We start from the raw sequence: 15,797 nt of genomic DNA, 5'->3' as shown, positions 1-15,797 counted from the left end.
TATATACCGTATAGACCGAAAAAAGTTGTCATAAAGTTCCCTTTGTCATCAAGTTCCCTCAATGCATTTGTCAGTTGCAATATGCCTACACGACTCGTATAGCTTGTATTGCCCCTATATGAGTCGTATATGGTTATAAAGACACCATAGAGGGGTGTTTATAACATCACTTCTTTCGACAAATAAAGAGCCATTAAATTTCCTAGTTGATCACTTTCCCAATTATTCAAACCAATATCTGTTTATTGACTTTATCAAATCGCCGAATTACAAGCGAAAGTGATCGATTGCAAACCTTGACAAAATTTGGAAAATCAAAGAGCATCAAAGGTCAACAAATCAACATTTAACATCACACTGAAATGGTTTCAAATTATGCATCATAACCAAATATGTGTTCATAACTTTTGATTGTTGGGTCAAGATAAACATTTTTTATTCATTGGTACAAGCTGGTTTTTAACTATAACTATGTTTATTGTAGACTTTGACTTCTGCTTATATGCACAAATTGCATATTCACCTTCTTTAAACAAAAGTACATACACATTACAAACAATACAATTCAAAATCTGGTCTTCAACAATAGTTATCTTTACAAGTCAAAAACATTCGTAAGCTAGTGCATCGTTATTCGCCTGTTAGCTGCTCAACAGTCGTATTAACTGTTAAGCATGTAATAATATCATCACTGTCCCCACACCAGATAACCCAACCCAACAAAACTTGCCACTCAACTCGAGCCCAGGGGTATCATAGTCGATTCACTTACCAGCTAAGCCTTGACCGCCCGTTAACAAAGTCAATACCACTGACTAGCGGGCCCGCTTTGAGCAGCAGCAACTTTTCTGGGAATGTATGGAGGTCGGGCCTGTAGCCCGTTTCCAGAAGCATCTATAGTGGTTTCTATATTATTATCGGTTTTGCAGGCGGATGAATTGCTGTTTCTTCTAGGGTAAGAAGAGGCGGAAAGCGGGTACTGGGTATGGGTCGGGACAGGTAGTGGATTATTATTCCTACTTAACCTTCGTTGTTCGAGAGCTTCGTTGTTATAACGTGTTGCAGAACCAACTACTTTACTGGGCCTTGCAGCATTCCCCCCTGTTCAAGCCAGCATAGATACATAAATAATAATAATAATAATAATAATAATAAATAAATAAATAAATAATATTTTGATAGGATTATGTACTATGTTGTACCGGTATTAAGCATGGTATTCTACTGTATTATTTATCTGTGTATTTATCAACATTAATACTACAACGAATGATAAATATAAGATATTAGATCGCGTTAAAATATACCAATTCCTTATGTACTAAAACATATTAAAATATTGCATTAATAATCAGCTCTTATGTGCTTATTATATACATTGCTAACCATAATTAATACACAAATCACAATTCATTCCGTAAAGTTGTATTATTATGATAAGTAATAACTTCAGTATGTGTGTGGAACTTTACAATCAAAGTGTATGTGCTACTAATATATTTATATATTTATCAACAATTTAAACAAATATACACACACAGATACATATACCTACAATTACACTAAGTAAATACAGCAAGTACTTGTGTTACTAATATATTCAATTACACACACACACACACACACATACATATACCTCTGTATGCGAAATAACTTCTATGTACAACCTAAAAGGCTAAATGTACAACCCCCTTAAGCACAAAATATGTTAAAGTACAAGAGGCGCTTTGAATGCGCGCGTTACACAACTTTGAGGACGCCTTGCACCCAAGCGCGTATTTTAAATATGATATAATGAATATCTTAATCCTAGTTATATGACAAGAGCATAACTCAGTAATCAAACCTTGGATGGTTTGAGGAAGTCTGGTCATTGGCACCGGATTAGCCATGTACTGTTTTCCGTCTTTTATTGAACACTTTGAGATACCATTTGTAACGTCTACCGCACTCTCTTTTGGATATACTACACAAGCCCTACACCCAAAATTGTATTATTAAAACATAAACCACATTATTACCATCATAATTATTGAATTAATATCACTTTTGTAATCATAACTATATATTACCTTGGCAATGATGAAGACTGTTGCCTCTCTAGAGGTGCAGCAGCTGTACCTTTGCCATAATGTTCCTCAAGATGAGCAAACTGCTTCTTGAATTGGTCAACAGCACTGTAAATGAAGAAGAAAAATTAGCTACATAACTATTCATTAGCTAATCTCAAGTATATTTATATGTCAAATAAAAAAAAGAGTACCATCCATGAAAAAGACTAAAAAAGGTAATTTCAGCCCGTTTATGTAGAACTGAGCTCATTTGGGTTTATGTTACATTGCTAACGGGTCAAAGTAGGTGCGTAAAAAATAAATTTTTATAAACAAGCAGAAAATAAACAAGTCGTATGGTAGAAATGTCACCTCCTAATTGTTTATTTAAAAGGAATTATCCTTATTTTTATTGTAGTTTTTAAGTACATTAATACATATTCAGTATAATAACCGTTAACGAAAAATCAAGAAAACTTGTCCAATTTATGAAGTATAAAGAGTTAATTACGGTTTTAGTCCGTGTGGTTTGAACAAAATAACCATTTTAGTCCAAAACTTTAAATATGACTTCTTTAGTCCAATAGTCTGATTTTCATATCAGTTAAAGTCCAGCTCACTAACCCCATCCAAAATTTCTGTCAACCTAAAAGACCAAAATGCCCTTGGACTATTTGTGTTTATAGATAAACACAATTCCACGAGTAAAGTTGGGTTTAGAGGCGGGTGATGAATATTGGGTGCTCTATATTAATATATCATAAAACAAAACTAAAATATGTGGCAAATTCAACCGGTTTTCTGAATGGGTCTAATAAAAAAGTTAACTAAAATGAAACAGAGTCAAAAGTCAGCCAGAATTCTTTTAACATATATAAAAGCATATGGCTTTTAGATTGCATTATTAAAAGGTTCAAATTTTTGTTCTAATCATAGTTATCAAATATGCTAGGCGCATTCAAGGTGCATAGGCCTCACTTGGGGCCTAGACGCAAGGTGCAAAAAAAGCGAGGGCCTGAAGAAAAAAAACGCACTAAAATAAAAAATAAAATACATATAATGTATATGAAAAATAATGTTATTCTTTAAATAAAATAAACAAAGTTATCATATGACATTTTATTAGTACCAAAAGTTTTAAAATAGTCAATATTCAAATGTAATTCAAAACTTTAACAAAATGTATCAATATAATGCCTTTGACCTCTTCCAGATCTAAGTTTCAATAGACTTGTTGCGTCTCTTTTGCTCGGCTTTTATCTTCACATGTTCTTGTCATAGACATTGCCGAAGAAGCGTGTTTATGGAGCCTCACATGAAAAATGGGTCTAGGCGCAAGAACTGAGGGCTTTTAATAACTATGGTTCTAATTAAATAGCGTTTACACGAATTTATTGAGCCTCGCCTGTAAAAATGGGCACAGGCGATTGTAAACAAAATCTAATAAAACCACTTACTTTTCCTGCCTTAATAAAATGCACCGGTTATGCTTAATCGCCATTCCTATTGGCGAGAACCCCATTTATAATTGAGAAAAAAGGTAAGCCTCCTAAGTGATCAAACCCCCATAAAATGCACTAGTTATATTTAAAAAAAAAAAATCTTTCTACGCCCATATTTATTTACCTTGGATACATGAAGCCTGTTGGTTCAGCTCCGTCCAAAAATTCTTTTAACATATTGGGATGGTATTCCAGAATCTCTCTATAAATCAATTCACGCACATCGTCTTTTGTGATCTTTCTTCTTTCAAACTCAAACTCCATCTTTGTAACAGGCTGAGCGGATGGTTCCCTCTCAACTTTAGCCAGATTCTTAAAATAAGGGTCGCAAAGTGCCTAATACAACGAGTGAAATATATATTTTACTTTTTTTGCAAGTGTAATGACTTTCAAATAAGAAAAAGAGTAGCTTTACACAAAAGTCACTCAGTTTTTTTGTTCCTCTAAAGTCACTCAACTTTGATCAAGTGTTCAATCTTGTAAAAGAAAATTTAAACATTTTTAAAATTAAGTGAATCAAATTCAAAATATATATTCACTAAATAATAACTACGATTCATATATGTTCTGTTTAGGTCACTAAATGTTAAAAAAATATTTAACATTCATAAAAAAAACTCAAAAGATTAAAACGCCTAACGAAAGTTATAAAACCATGTCACTTTCTCATTTTTCACAAAAAAGTCCCTCACCCCACTTTTGCTATATTAAAGTCCCTATACTTGTCTAGAAAGCATGTATTTCTGAGAAAAAAATATTTAAAAATAATGACTTTTTACTCCTTAATTAGCCGATATCAAGATCTCTCTCTCTCTCACACCACACCACACACACACACATACATGTGTGTGTGTGTATTACAAATTGAGGAGATAGCGGTTCATTATTTGTAGTACTTTTTCACAAGTACATGCATTCTACTTTAATACAGCAAAACCAGGTTGAGGGACTTTTTCTTGATTTTTGGCATGTGCAGGGACTTATATATACCAAAATTATATTGAGGGACTTTTTCGTGAAAAGCAAGAGAGTATGTTGGTTTTTTATGATATTAACCCATAATAAAAATGTATATGAAAATTCTAAATATTACCTCCTCAGCGGTAGGCCGATCTTTCGGCTCAAACGCAAGCATCCTTTCTAATAAACGAAGCGCAAGGGGATCCGCATTTGGAAACTTCTGAGAGAAAGGAATCGGTTTCTTCTTTCTCATACTGCTCAAGTATCTTCTTGCTTTCTCATTTCTTATCTGTTTGTGTAACATTACAATATTACATCAACAATATATGCAAAACATAATAAACACATAACATGCAAAGAAAAAAAAACAAACCCTGGCGACAGCTTCAGGTGATGGTGTCCCCAAAAGATCAGTCATTAGATCCAACTGATGCACCACGTTTTTCCCAGGAAAAAGCGGTTTTCCAGTTAAAAGTTCTGCAAAGATACAACCAATGCTCCATGTATCTATAGCCGGTGTGTACTACAAAAAAATAATCAAGTCAAACTAGGTGTTGACTTTGTTTTCCCTATACTACTATATAGTTAAAAATTTCGGTACTGTATTTTTACCTTAGAGAAAAATGATCCACATAACTCAGGAGCCCGGTACCATCTTGTTGCAACATAATCCTGTGAACAAATAATATAAGCATTTACTTGCAACAGGCCATTTCTTGTTAACTTTTGACGGGTCAACCGTTAGAATAATGAAGCATAGTTAGAAGGAAAACTGTTCTAACCAGGCACAACTCAAAATGTAAAGCTAAAAACGGTTTGAACGGGTCATAAGTACCCACAGTGCATTTTTAGTTCATAAAACTTCCTAGATCATCCGAAAATTTTAAATGTTATTCAAATAATGTAATTTCTAAGAAAGTTTGCCAAAAAAGTATAGCAATCAGCTAATCATTTATTAACAAATAAACGTAGCCTCAAGTTTCAAGTCCAAACACATTATTTTGGGCCATTTTTCTTTACAACCTAAAATTTGCAAGTCCAAATGGCAATTAAAAAAAGGAACCAAACAGAACCCATTGTGAAAAAACCAAAACCGAACAGTTTTCAAAAACCCAAAAATCAAGTTTTTGGTTTCTGGTTCGGTTTGAGCTCAAAACCAATCCATGCAAAAATGCATGTTTGGTATTTGGCAGACTTGTCTCACACTAAAAACTACTTATTCCATAAAAAATACCATTTGGACCAGTCAAAGAGTATAATATTATACGAGTTAGATACATACTGTCCAGAAAATTGCAGTAGGTGTATCATTGAATGCAACTCTTGCAAGACCAAAGTCACAAATCTTGAGTTTACAGTCAGCATTCGCCAAGATATTTTTTGGTTTTAAATCTCTATGATAAACATTTGCTGCAAAAAAGAGTAATTCAAAATCATTCAGAATCCACAAACACATAACTCTGCAAATGATCACATTATGTAAGTTTATAACCTGAATGTATATACTTCAATCCTCTAAGAAGCTGATAAAGAAAAAACTGATAATGCTCTGGAGTTAAGTCATCATTGGCCTTGATGACTTGATGCAAATCCGACTCCATAAGCTCAAACACGACGTATATATCTTTAAATTCTCGTCTTGAAGGCGGTAACAATATGTGCTTGATTTCCACGATATCCGGATGGCGAAGAAGCCTAAGAAGCTTAATCTCGCGAAGAATGCGAGTGGCATCTGAGACGTGTTCAAATATGTCGTTGATCTTCTTTATTGCTACTTTTTCACCAAGATGTGTATCGTATGCAGAACACACAACACCATAACTTCCTTTACCAATCACTTCCTCTATTTTATACCTGCTTCCTTCACCATATTCGGTGAAAAAATCAAACTCACCAGATCCCTACAATAGCAAATTATTTATAATTATTATTTTTTTTATTTTTAACCACAAAAATTGCAAAAATCATATTAGCAAATTCCCAATATCCAACCAAAGAAATTCTTTTTCTTACAACACAATATCAAATAATAAAGAAAATGAAACTAAATCACTAAAAAACTCATCAGATCCCTACAACATCAAATTATTTATATATATGTTTTTTATACTTTTAACCACGCAAAAAAAAAAATGCAAATTATATTAGCAAAAATCCCAACAACCCACCAAAGAAAGATTAAAGTTTTTTGTAATAACATATTAACATGAAACAAGAAAGAAAATGAGAGTAAGTTAAGCACCTTCCTTCTTTGATCAGTAGTCTGCATCATGAGTATCTATCGGTGCGGCAATTCATCAAACACATTAATAAAATAAAATAAAAAACCCTTAGTATCTATCTATCTATCTATCTATCAACTAGTGTGGATCTAATCTAACTACCTACAATACAAGAAATGGATGGAATTAAAGACTATCAAAGTGGGTGGGTTAATTGGGTTTTGAATGATTATTATTATTTATTGAAGAAATCAAGAAACAAGTATGGTAAGATGTAGAGATCAAAGAAACCGAAAGAAAGAAAGAAAGAAAGAAACCCTCGTTCGTGGGTTAAAGTGGAGAGAGAGAGATGATGAAAATGAATGAAAGAAAGAAAGAAAGATAATGGATTTTGGGTTAGTTGGGTTTTGAATGATTATTATTATTTACAACTTCTTGCCTGTGTCATTCAATTTTCTAACGGCGTTAAGTTTAAGTGTTAACTCAAGGGCATTTCAATCTTTGTACCAATTTATTTATATTATTATTATTATTATTAATTATTAAGTTTTTTTAAACCCACCACTTAACCCGGCGTGTTACGTCTAACATTTCCGACATGCGGTCCCAACATCACCACAGTCTTCTTTGGGATCGGAATTAGGAGATATTTAGAGGTGGGAGTAGACCAGAAGGGATCGACAGAAAACACCGCTGGTAACATCGTCTTCTCCTGCGAGCAACCTGTTGGCAACACCGTCTTCTCCGGCTACCCCGTTTTTCAGATCCGAACAACCTCATAACAATGTCTTCGTTTTTAAGTTACTTCGAGATAGACAGCAGATCGAGCCGGCTTGCGATGGCCGTATTTAGCTTATGCTCGAAAGTAATCGGCTGATTACTTGAGATCGGCGGCTTTCAGTTTCAACAAAAATGTCGATGAAGATGACGACTGTGGTTGTACTTGGTGGGATGGGAGGGAGATGAAGTACACTTGGGGTAGTGTTGGATCTGCTTGTGTTTTAAACTTTCAATTGAAACAGGAAATGAAGTATGGGGCCACTTTTTATTATTTTGGGTTTATAAAAAGAAAAATCAAAGAAAACCCAAGAAAACATTGAAACACGCCCCCATGCTTTTCTATGCAAGAAAAGACAAAAATTTACAAGAAAAGACAAAATACTGGACAGCTGGACACGAGGTCGTTCCCCAGTAGGCATGAGGCCGTGGCCACCTTTCAGAAATAACAAAAGAAAATATAACAGACATTCAAAAACACGGGGTCGTGCCTCAGGAAACACGCCTCCGTGGTGAGTCATCATGTACGGTATGACAGAGCTTTTAATGCGACTGGCCACCTGGACACGGGGCGTGCCTCATAGAGCGCAGAGTCGTGCCTGATCACCCAGACAACCTATCAATAGAGGAGCATGATGCACTCATTTGGTGGGCTTGAAGAAAACTTCTATACGGGTTTCTCTTATAAAAAACACCCACTTTACACTCATATTGAAGGTCTTGTGGAGAGTTTGAAAACTTGGAGGTTATCATCATCATAATCCATCACCATTGAAGAAAGAAGATTCATCCACATTTGGTTAGATTGTTCTAGTATGATCATGTGTTTGTTATCTTCATTTCTTTTAATGTTCATAACCATGCTCATTATAAACTAAACTCCATTTACCATATAATTTCTGTGAAGAAGCTTTGTTTTACTTAATGATTATGTTGAACATCTGAGCTAGTTTGGTAAAGTACATGGTTATTTTGCAATTATCCTTTGATGAAGAAATGTTTTATCAATTTAACTCAATACATTAAGGTTGATGACTAATAATCATTCATGTTTCACTCATGTTCTTGGAGACTAAAAATGGTAAAAAGAATACCTTGATAACTTATTCAAGATAAAACATGGATCCTGAAATAAGTTATGATCTAGGTTATGATATAGGTTATGATGAGATATAGAAATGATGAGATATAGGTTATGATCTATTTCTTTCGTTTTGATAATTCTGAAATAACATTGTTAACACGATTGCTTAGGTTATCATGCAAGTTAAAGAAATCATATGTTAATGACATGTGTAGTTATAACCTAATTAAATCAACAAAGGGGAGGTTGTGTGAGTTAACTACAATCACCCGAAGCATAAAGAATAGATGTAGACCCTTGGATCTAGGATCTAGTGTTTGAAATTAGTAGTTTTTAAAAGTTGTATAGTTCCTATTTACATGGTATAGTATCCTATTTAGGTGGTGTGGTTTATTTTAAAATCTTCTCACACTTCTCACAAAACAATTGTTTTTTATTTACTCTCTCTCTCTATATATATATATATAGGTTAAAGTTCAAAATAGAAATGATGTTATTGCTAGAAATGCGAGAAGTGGTTTTAATTCAATCATGTTTTTTTCTTTTTCTTTTTGCTTTATTTAATTATAAGGGTAGATTTGTAAAATGCTAAGAATTTTATTTTTGTTAACTAATCACAAATATGGGAATTTTATAAAACCTGTATTAATTTTCTATTTGTTAATTAAGTTAAAAACATTTATAATGTTTTTTTTTGTTTTAATCGTATACATCATTCTCATATGTTTAATTTTTTATATTTTTTAATTGTTAATTTTTAGTTAAATCAAACGTTAGACTATAAGTTTCATTTTTGAAACATATAAAATTTTTGTTGGTCATTCAAAATAATAAATAAAAACCATTTCATTATTGAAACATATAAAATTTTGTTGGTCATTCAAAATAATAAATAAAAACCGTAAGCATTCAAATTACTTTTTATTCCGACACAATAATTTATAGATACTACACAACAATTTATGGTACATACAACTTACACGTATCTATGCTACACAAACTTTATACATCACAAACGAAATATTGTCTTTTATTAGTTATTACTACGCACCAATTATGTATACTACATAAACAAAATATTATCTTTCATTCCTACACAACAATTTATGTATCATACACAAATTGTTATATTATAAACAACACACATTTTGCCCTGCTTGCGGTGCGCGCATATAATGTATATATGTGTGAACCCTCGGGTGGGCAAAAGTAAAATTGCACTAATTTTAACGTTAATTTACTAATCTCGTGAAAATAACGTTAAAAGTGATGGAAGGTTAACCATGCATCATGTGGTGGCGTTGATAGCCGAAAGACAGGGGTACATGCACCAATCAGCCGACGTCCCGATGATTGAGTGCTATGTGCCTTATGTCCAAGGTTTGATGCAAAACTACTATCGAGCCGGGGGTCTCACCGGAAACAGCCTCTCTATCCCCATGGGTTAGAGGTAAGGCTGTCTACATCTTACCCTCCTCAAACCCTACCATAGCTTTGCTATTGGTGGGATTACTGAGTACGATGATGATGATAAACAACGCACATGTATGAAGCCTACATACAAAAAAATAACCATATATATAAATATTAAATGTGTAGGCTTTGTTCAATCTGTATAGGTTTAAATATCCAATCTCGTTCTTTATAATTTAAAACCTACACAATATCATATACCTACACATAATTATTTGATAAAAGTTATTCATACATATTGTCAAAATAAGCCATACACTTAGAAATTACAAATATAAAACAAAATAAAAAAAATGTTGTCTTAATTTATTCCAGGTTCAAGAACCAACCATTTGTTTTCATTTTCAGATCCAGCGGTCAGATCAGGAGATTCAAATTAGGAAATAATAATAATAATAGTATTAGAAGTAAACCTGTGTTGAATTTTGGTATTTTGGTTTTGAATTTTGGAAATAATAGTATTAAATGTTCTTTCAACCGTTTGTAAGGAATTTTGGTTTTGAATTGATGATGGCAAGTGTAGGGGTATGGTACTAAACCCGGTTTTACGACCCTAAATTTATTATGTTTGGCTTATTTTATTATATGGACTAATACAATGTTATTGGGCTGAGGGGGTTTTGTGGAGGTAACCCTAACTGGGCTAGGCCCATTAGGGTACCATGATGGTGGCCATGAGGCTCCCTATATAAGGAGGTCTCCACCTCCTTATTAGGGGTTGGTTATTCTCAATAAGAGCCACCACCATATTTTTGTGTCTGTGAACAAGAGATCCTGGAGATTTCTTAGCGGTCACCTCCACACCCCCAAAAAGTCATTGCAGATCCCAACCAGCAGGAGAAGAAGATCAAGACGTGGTTCGTTCATCTTGAAATCCGTGGAAACATCGTCATGGATCAGGTCAGATTCATCTCGTGCTTCGACATTGGCGCAATCCGTGGGACGGCAATGAACCACGCTTCGCTTCTCGTCTCGGCCCTCCGATCTGTTCATCAATATCTCGGGTCTACGGTTTCTTCTTTCAGATATGTTCTATGGAAATCCAAAAATCCGTAGATCTAAAAAATACTTCCAGATCTGGAAATACACAGGAAGAAATACCACCGAACTTTTGGGGAAAACCCTTAGATCTGTGTTTTTTCTAAGTGAAATATACCAAATCTAGTTATGATTTTTTCAGATCTGGGTTCGTTTGAGCAACAGTCACACTTCATATACATAGATCTATAAATCCTATTAGATCTGTTGGTTTTACATAAAACCTACCTGATGTGGATATTCAAAATCTCTAGATCGTGCGCGCCACCGCGGATCAAAATCGCTCCCTGTGGATCAACTTCGGATTCCGCATGCGCGCTCCCGGCGATCACTCTACGCCACAGCGGGTCGCATGCGCGCCCCCGGCGATCACTCTACGCCACAGCGGGTCGCATGCGCGCCCCCGGCGATCACTCTACGCCACAGCGGGTCGCATGCGCGCCCCCGGCGATCACTCTACGCCACAGCGGGTCGCATGCGCGCCCCCGGCGATCACTCTACGCCACAGCGGGTCGCATGCGCGCCCCCGGCGATCACTCTACGCCACAGCGGGTCGCATGCGCGCTCCCGGCGATCACTCTACGCCACAGCGGATCGCATGCGCGCTCCCGGCGATTACTCTACGCCACAGCTCACGCATATCACATGCTCATGAAGACAGCCAAAACCTATGCTCGTGGCGCATATCACATGCTCACGCATCACGCATGCTCACGCGTATCACGTATACTCACGCATACCACATATGCTCACGCATCACGTATGCTCACGCATCACGTATGCTCACGCATATCACATGCTCACGCATCTCATATGCTCACGCATCACATATGTTATTGGGCTTCACGTACGCTCATGCATATTAGATGCTCACGCATCATGCACGCTCACGCACCACATCTGCGCGTGAGAATAAAGGAGACATTGCGCAAGCCGCGCGTAAGCGACATAACAAATGAACAATCTAATCCAAATCAGGATAAGAACAACCATGATTGTACTCATATGGCTACGCGCCATACTTAAAGGTTGGGAATCCTCATAATATCCCATATGGCTACGCGCCATACTTAAAGGTTGGGAATCCTCATAATATCCCATATGGCTACGCGCCATACTTAAAGGTTGGGAATCCTCATAATATCCCATATGGCTACGCGCCATACTTAAAGGTTGGGAATCCTCATAATATCCCATATGGCTACGCGCCATACTTAAAGGTTGGGAATCCTCATAATATCCCATATGGCTACGCGCCATACTTAAAGGTTGGGAATCCTCATAATATCCCATATGGCTACGCGCCAAACTTAAAGGTTGGGAATCCTCATAAACCCATAGGCCACGCGCCAAGCTTAAAGGTTGGGCACACCTCATAATTTGCCCGAGGATGGGAACCATGCAATACATCCACTTTTAGTTGACATGTTTTCGCAGGTTCGGTTACGAGCCGCACAAACACCTATGACATCATTATTATTATCTGGCCATTTGTGCCTCCATTATTATTTTGAAAACAGGCCGGGATATTCATCCTGCGCGGAGGAGGCCCTTGTGGGCCAATCATTATCATCATTTTATAGCTCGTAAGACGCCTCGCGCGCAAGCTTTTATTATTCTTATAGCTCGTAAGACGCCACGCGCGCAGGCTTCATTATTCTCATAGATCCGTAAGTCGCCTCGCGCGCAGGCTTCATTATTTTTACAGCTCGTAAGTCGACTCACGCGCGCAAGCTTTATTATTCATATAGCTCGTAAGACGCCTCGCGCGCAAGCTTTTATTATTCTTATAGCTCGTAAGACGCCACGCGCGCAGGCTTAATTATTCTCATAGATCCGTAAGTCGCCTCGCGCGCAGGCTTCATTATTTTTACAGCTCGTAAGTCGCCTCACGCGCGCAAGCTTTATTATTCATATAGCTCGTAAGACGCCTCGCGCGCAAGCTTTTATTATTCTTATAGCTCGTAAGACGCCTCGCGTGCAAGCTTTTATTATTCTTATAGCTCGTAAGACGCCACGCGCGCAGGCTTAATTATTCTCATAGATCCGTAAGTCGCCTCGCGCGCAGGCTTCATTATTTTTACAGCTCGTAAGTCGCCTCACGCGCGCAAGCTTTATTATTCATATAGCTCGTAAGACGCCTCGCGCGCAAGCTTTTATTATTCTTATAGCTCGTAAGACGCCTCGCGTGCAAGCTTTTATTATTCTTATAGCTCGTATGACGCCACGCGCGCAGGCTTCATTATTCTCATAGATCCATAAGTCGCCTCGCACGCAGGCTTCATTATTTTTACAGCTCGTAAGTCGCCTCACGCGCGCAAGCTTTATTATTCTTATAGCTCGCAAGTCGCCTCGCGCGCAAGCTTTTATTATTCTAATAGCTCATAAGTCGCCTCGCGCGCAAGCCTTATTATTCTCATAGCTCGTAAGTCGCCTCGCGCGCAGGCTTTTATTATTCGGCGTGCTATATCTTATTCATGCTAGTGCACCATCATTATCATAAAAACCACAACACGTCACCATCATGAAGAAAACCTCCCAAAACTCAAAGATAATAAAGATAAGGCCGAAGAAAAGGGAAAAAACCGCCTCACGCCCTAACACACCTCATAAAGTCCAGCGCTCCACCTAAACGCTTGCGCGCGCAGGAGCAACGCTGGACTTGGGGTGGCTTGTAGGGGTATGGTACTAAACCCGGTTTTACGACCCTAAATTTATTATGTTTGGCTTATTTTATTATATGGACTAATACAATGTTATTGGGCTGAGGGGGTTTTGTGGAGGTAACCCTAACTGGGCTAGGCCCATTAGGGTACCATGATGGTGGCCATGAGGCTCCCTATATAAGGAGGTCTCCACCTCCTTATTAGGGGTTGGTTATTCTCAATAAGAGCCACCACCATATTTTTGTGTCTGTGAACAAGAGATCCTGGAGATTTCTTAGCGGTCACCTCCACACCCCCAAAAAGTCATTGCAGATCCCAACCAGCCGGAGAAGAAGATCAAGACGTGGTTCATTCATCTTGAAATCCGTGGAAACATCGTCATGGATCAGGTCAGATTCATCTCGTGCTTCGACAGCAAGAAAATTGGGATCTTATTGTGATAACCTTCCAAAGTTATCTCTATACACCGAAATACTAAAATACCCTTTTCATTAAAATACATTAAAAATAAGAACTTAATAATTACAATAATGTCACAATCAATGTAGTCCATTGATCAATCTTAATCAAGGGTTATAGATAACTTCTCGCATTTCTCGCAATAAATTGATTTCTCGCGTTTCTCGCAATAATATATATATATATATATATATATATATATATATATAGGATAGGGTTAATGTAAAAAACAATATTTTTGTGAGAATAATAAGAATTGATCTAGGCCCTTGGATCTATGATCTAGTGGTTGAGATTGGTAGTTTCTAAATAATTATATTGTTTCATATTTACATTGTATAGTGTCATATTTAGGTGGTTTTTTTTTATTTTAAAGTTCTTCTCACACTTCTCACAAAGCACTTGTTTTTTATTTGAACTCTTATATATATATATATATAGGGTAAGGATCCTAAGAGAACCCTTTGCAAATTGAGAAATTTAAGAACCATTTTGGACCACTAAAAACAGCTTTAAAAAAATATTTAAAAAAAATCATAAAACAAAAAATTTAAAAAAGTAAAAAAAACCAAAATTCTTATATTTCATTCCAGTTTCATTAAAAAAACATTTTATCATACACATATGTATAATTTTATATAATCTTTAGTTATGTAATATACACATATGTACAGTATCATTTATCTTAAATTATACACATATGTATAAAAAATCATGTAAATGTACATATATGTATATATTATACATATGTGTATATAATTTGCTAAACCGAGTTTTTTTTAATGAAACCGGGATGTTAAAATAAGAATTTTGGTTTTTTTACTTTGAGAAAATTCCAATTTGCCTCCATAAAATATATCGTCGGGACACAAAATAGCCACTGAAAACTAATTTGCGCATTTTGGACGTCTGTGATATTTGGGCGGGGCAATCTGTGCCCTTCCGTCATGTTGACCGTTAGTTGACTAACAAAAAAAATGGTGAAATTACTATTACCCTGAGCCTATAATTAATTCTAAAACTAAAAATCCTATAATATATCGTGTGGAGTGGGGTTCGAACCCCCTTTAACAACAAACAACACTAACCATTTGAAGTAAGCCAACATTTCTTATAAATATACAATATGAATTATATATACCTTCTTAACATTAGTGTATGATGTTTGTTTATCATCATAATCATATATATCATCCAAACGAACCCGAAACAAGCAAAACGAACCGTTTTTTAGCAAAACTTAAACCCGAAACCACCAAAACGAACCACTTTTTTAGCAAAATTTAAACCCGAAACCACCAAAACGAAGTGTTTTTTAGGTAACTTTTTAACCCGAAACTGCCGTTTTTGGTTGTTTCGGGTTAAAAGTTTGTTCAAAAATGGTTCGTTCTGGTAGTTTCGGGTTAAAAGTTTGTTAAAAACGGGCCGTTTGGATTGTTTCGGGTTATATTTTAGCTAAAAATAGGCCCGTTTTGGGTTGTTTCGGGTTAAAAATTTGTTAAAAAACGGTTCGTTTTGGTTGTTTCGGGTTAATAGTTTGTTAAAAAACGGTTCGTTTGGGTTGT

General features: G+C 36.1%; 1 protein-coding gene across 1 annotated transcript; it reads right to left on the bottom strand.

Moving 5' to 3' along the window:
* Positions 1-499: 499 nt before the first annotated feature.
* LOC143616281 (mitogen-activated protein kinase 15-like) lies at positions 500-6,785 on the bottom strand. Its single transcript, XM_077089153.1, has 10 exons — positions 6,756-6,785; positions 6,006-6,414; positions 5,796-5,923; positions 5,126-5,185; positions 4,887-5,036; positions 4,647-4,802; positions 3,678-3,889; positions 2,073-2,177; positions 1,847-1,977; positions 500-1,101 (listed from the first exon to the last, which is right to left on the bottom strand). The coding sequence occupies exons 1-10, from the start codon at positions 6,783-6,785 to the stop codon at positions 803-805; spliced, it is 1,680 nt and encodes a 559-aa protein (XP_076945268.1). The 3' UTR covers positions 500-802.
* Between the last annotated feature and the right edge of the window lie 9,012 nt (positions 6,786-15,797).

The sequence above is a fragment of the Bidens hawaiensis genome, unplaced genomic scaffold (genome assembly GCF_021521415.1).
Source record: "Bidens hawaiensis isolate Kalapana, Puna unplaced genomic scaffold, B.hawaiensis_p1.1 tig00046620_1, whole genome shotgun sequence".
Classification (NCBI taxonomy): Eukaryota; Viridiplantae; Streptophyta; class Magnoliopsida; order Asterales; family Asteraceae; genus Bidens; species Bidens hawaiensis.
The sequence above is the reverse complement of the archived record's forward strand: the minus strand, read 5'-3'. Positions and strand labels throughout refer to the sequence as shown.

Coding starts and splice junctions, on each gene's coding strand:
- LOC143616281 (XM_077089153.1), bottom strand. CDS start 6,785: ATGATGCAGACTACTGATCAAAGAAGGAAG. Junction 5,186..5,795: donor CTACTGCAATTTTCTGGACA/GTATGTATCTAA, acceptor ATTTGTTCACAG/GATTATGTTGCAACAAGATG. Junction 2,178..3,677: donor ACAGGCTTCATGTATCCAAG/GTAAATAAATAT, acceptor CTTCATTTACAG/TGCTGTTGACCAATTCAAGA.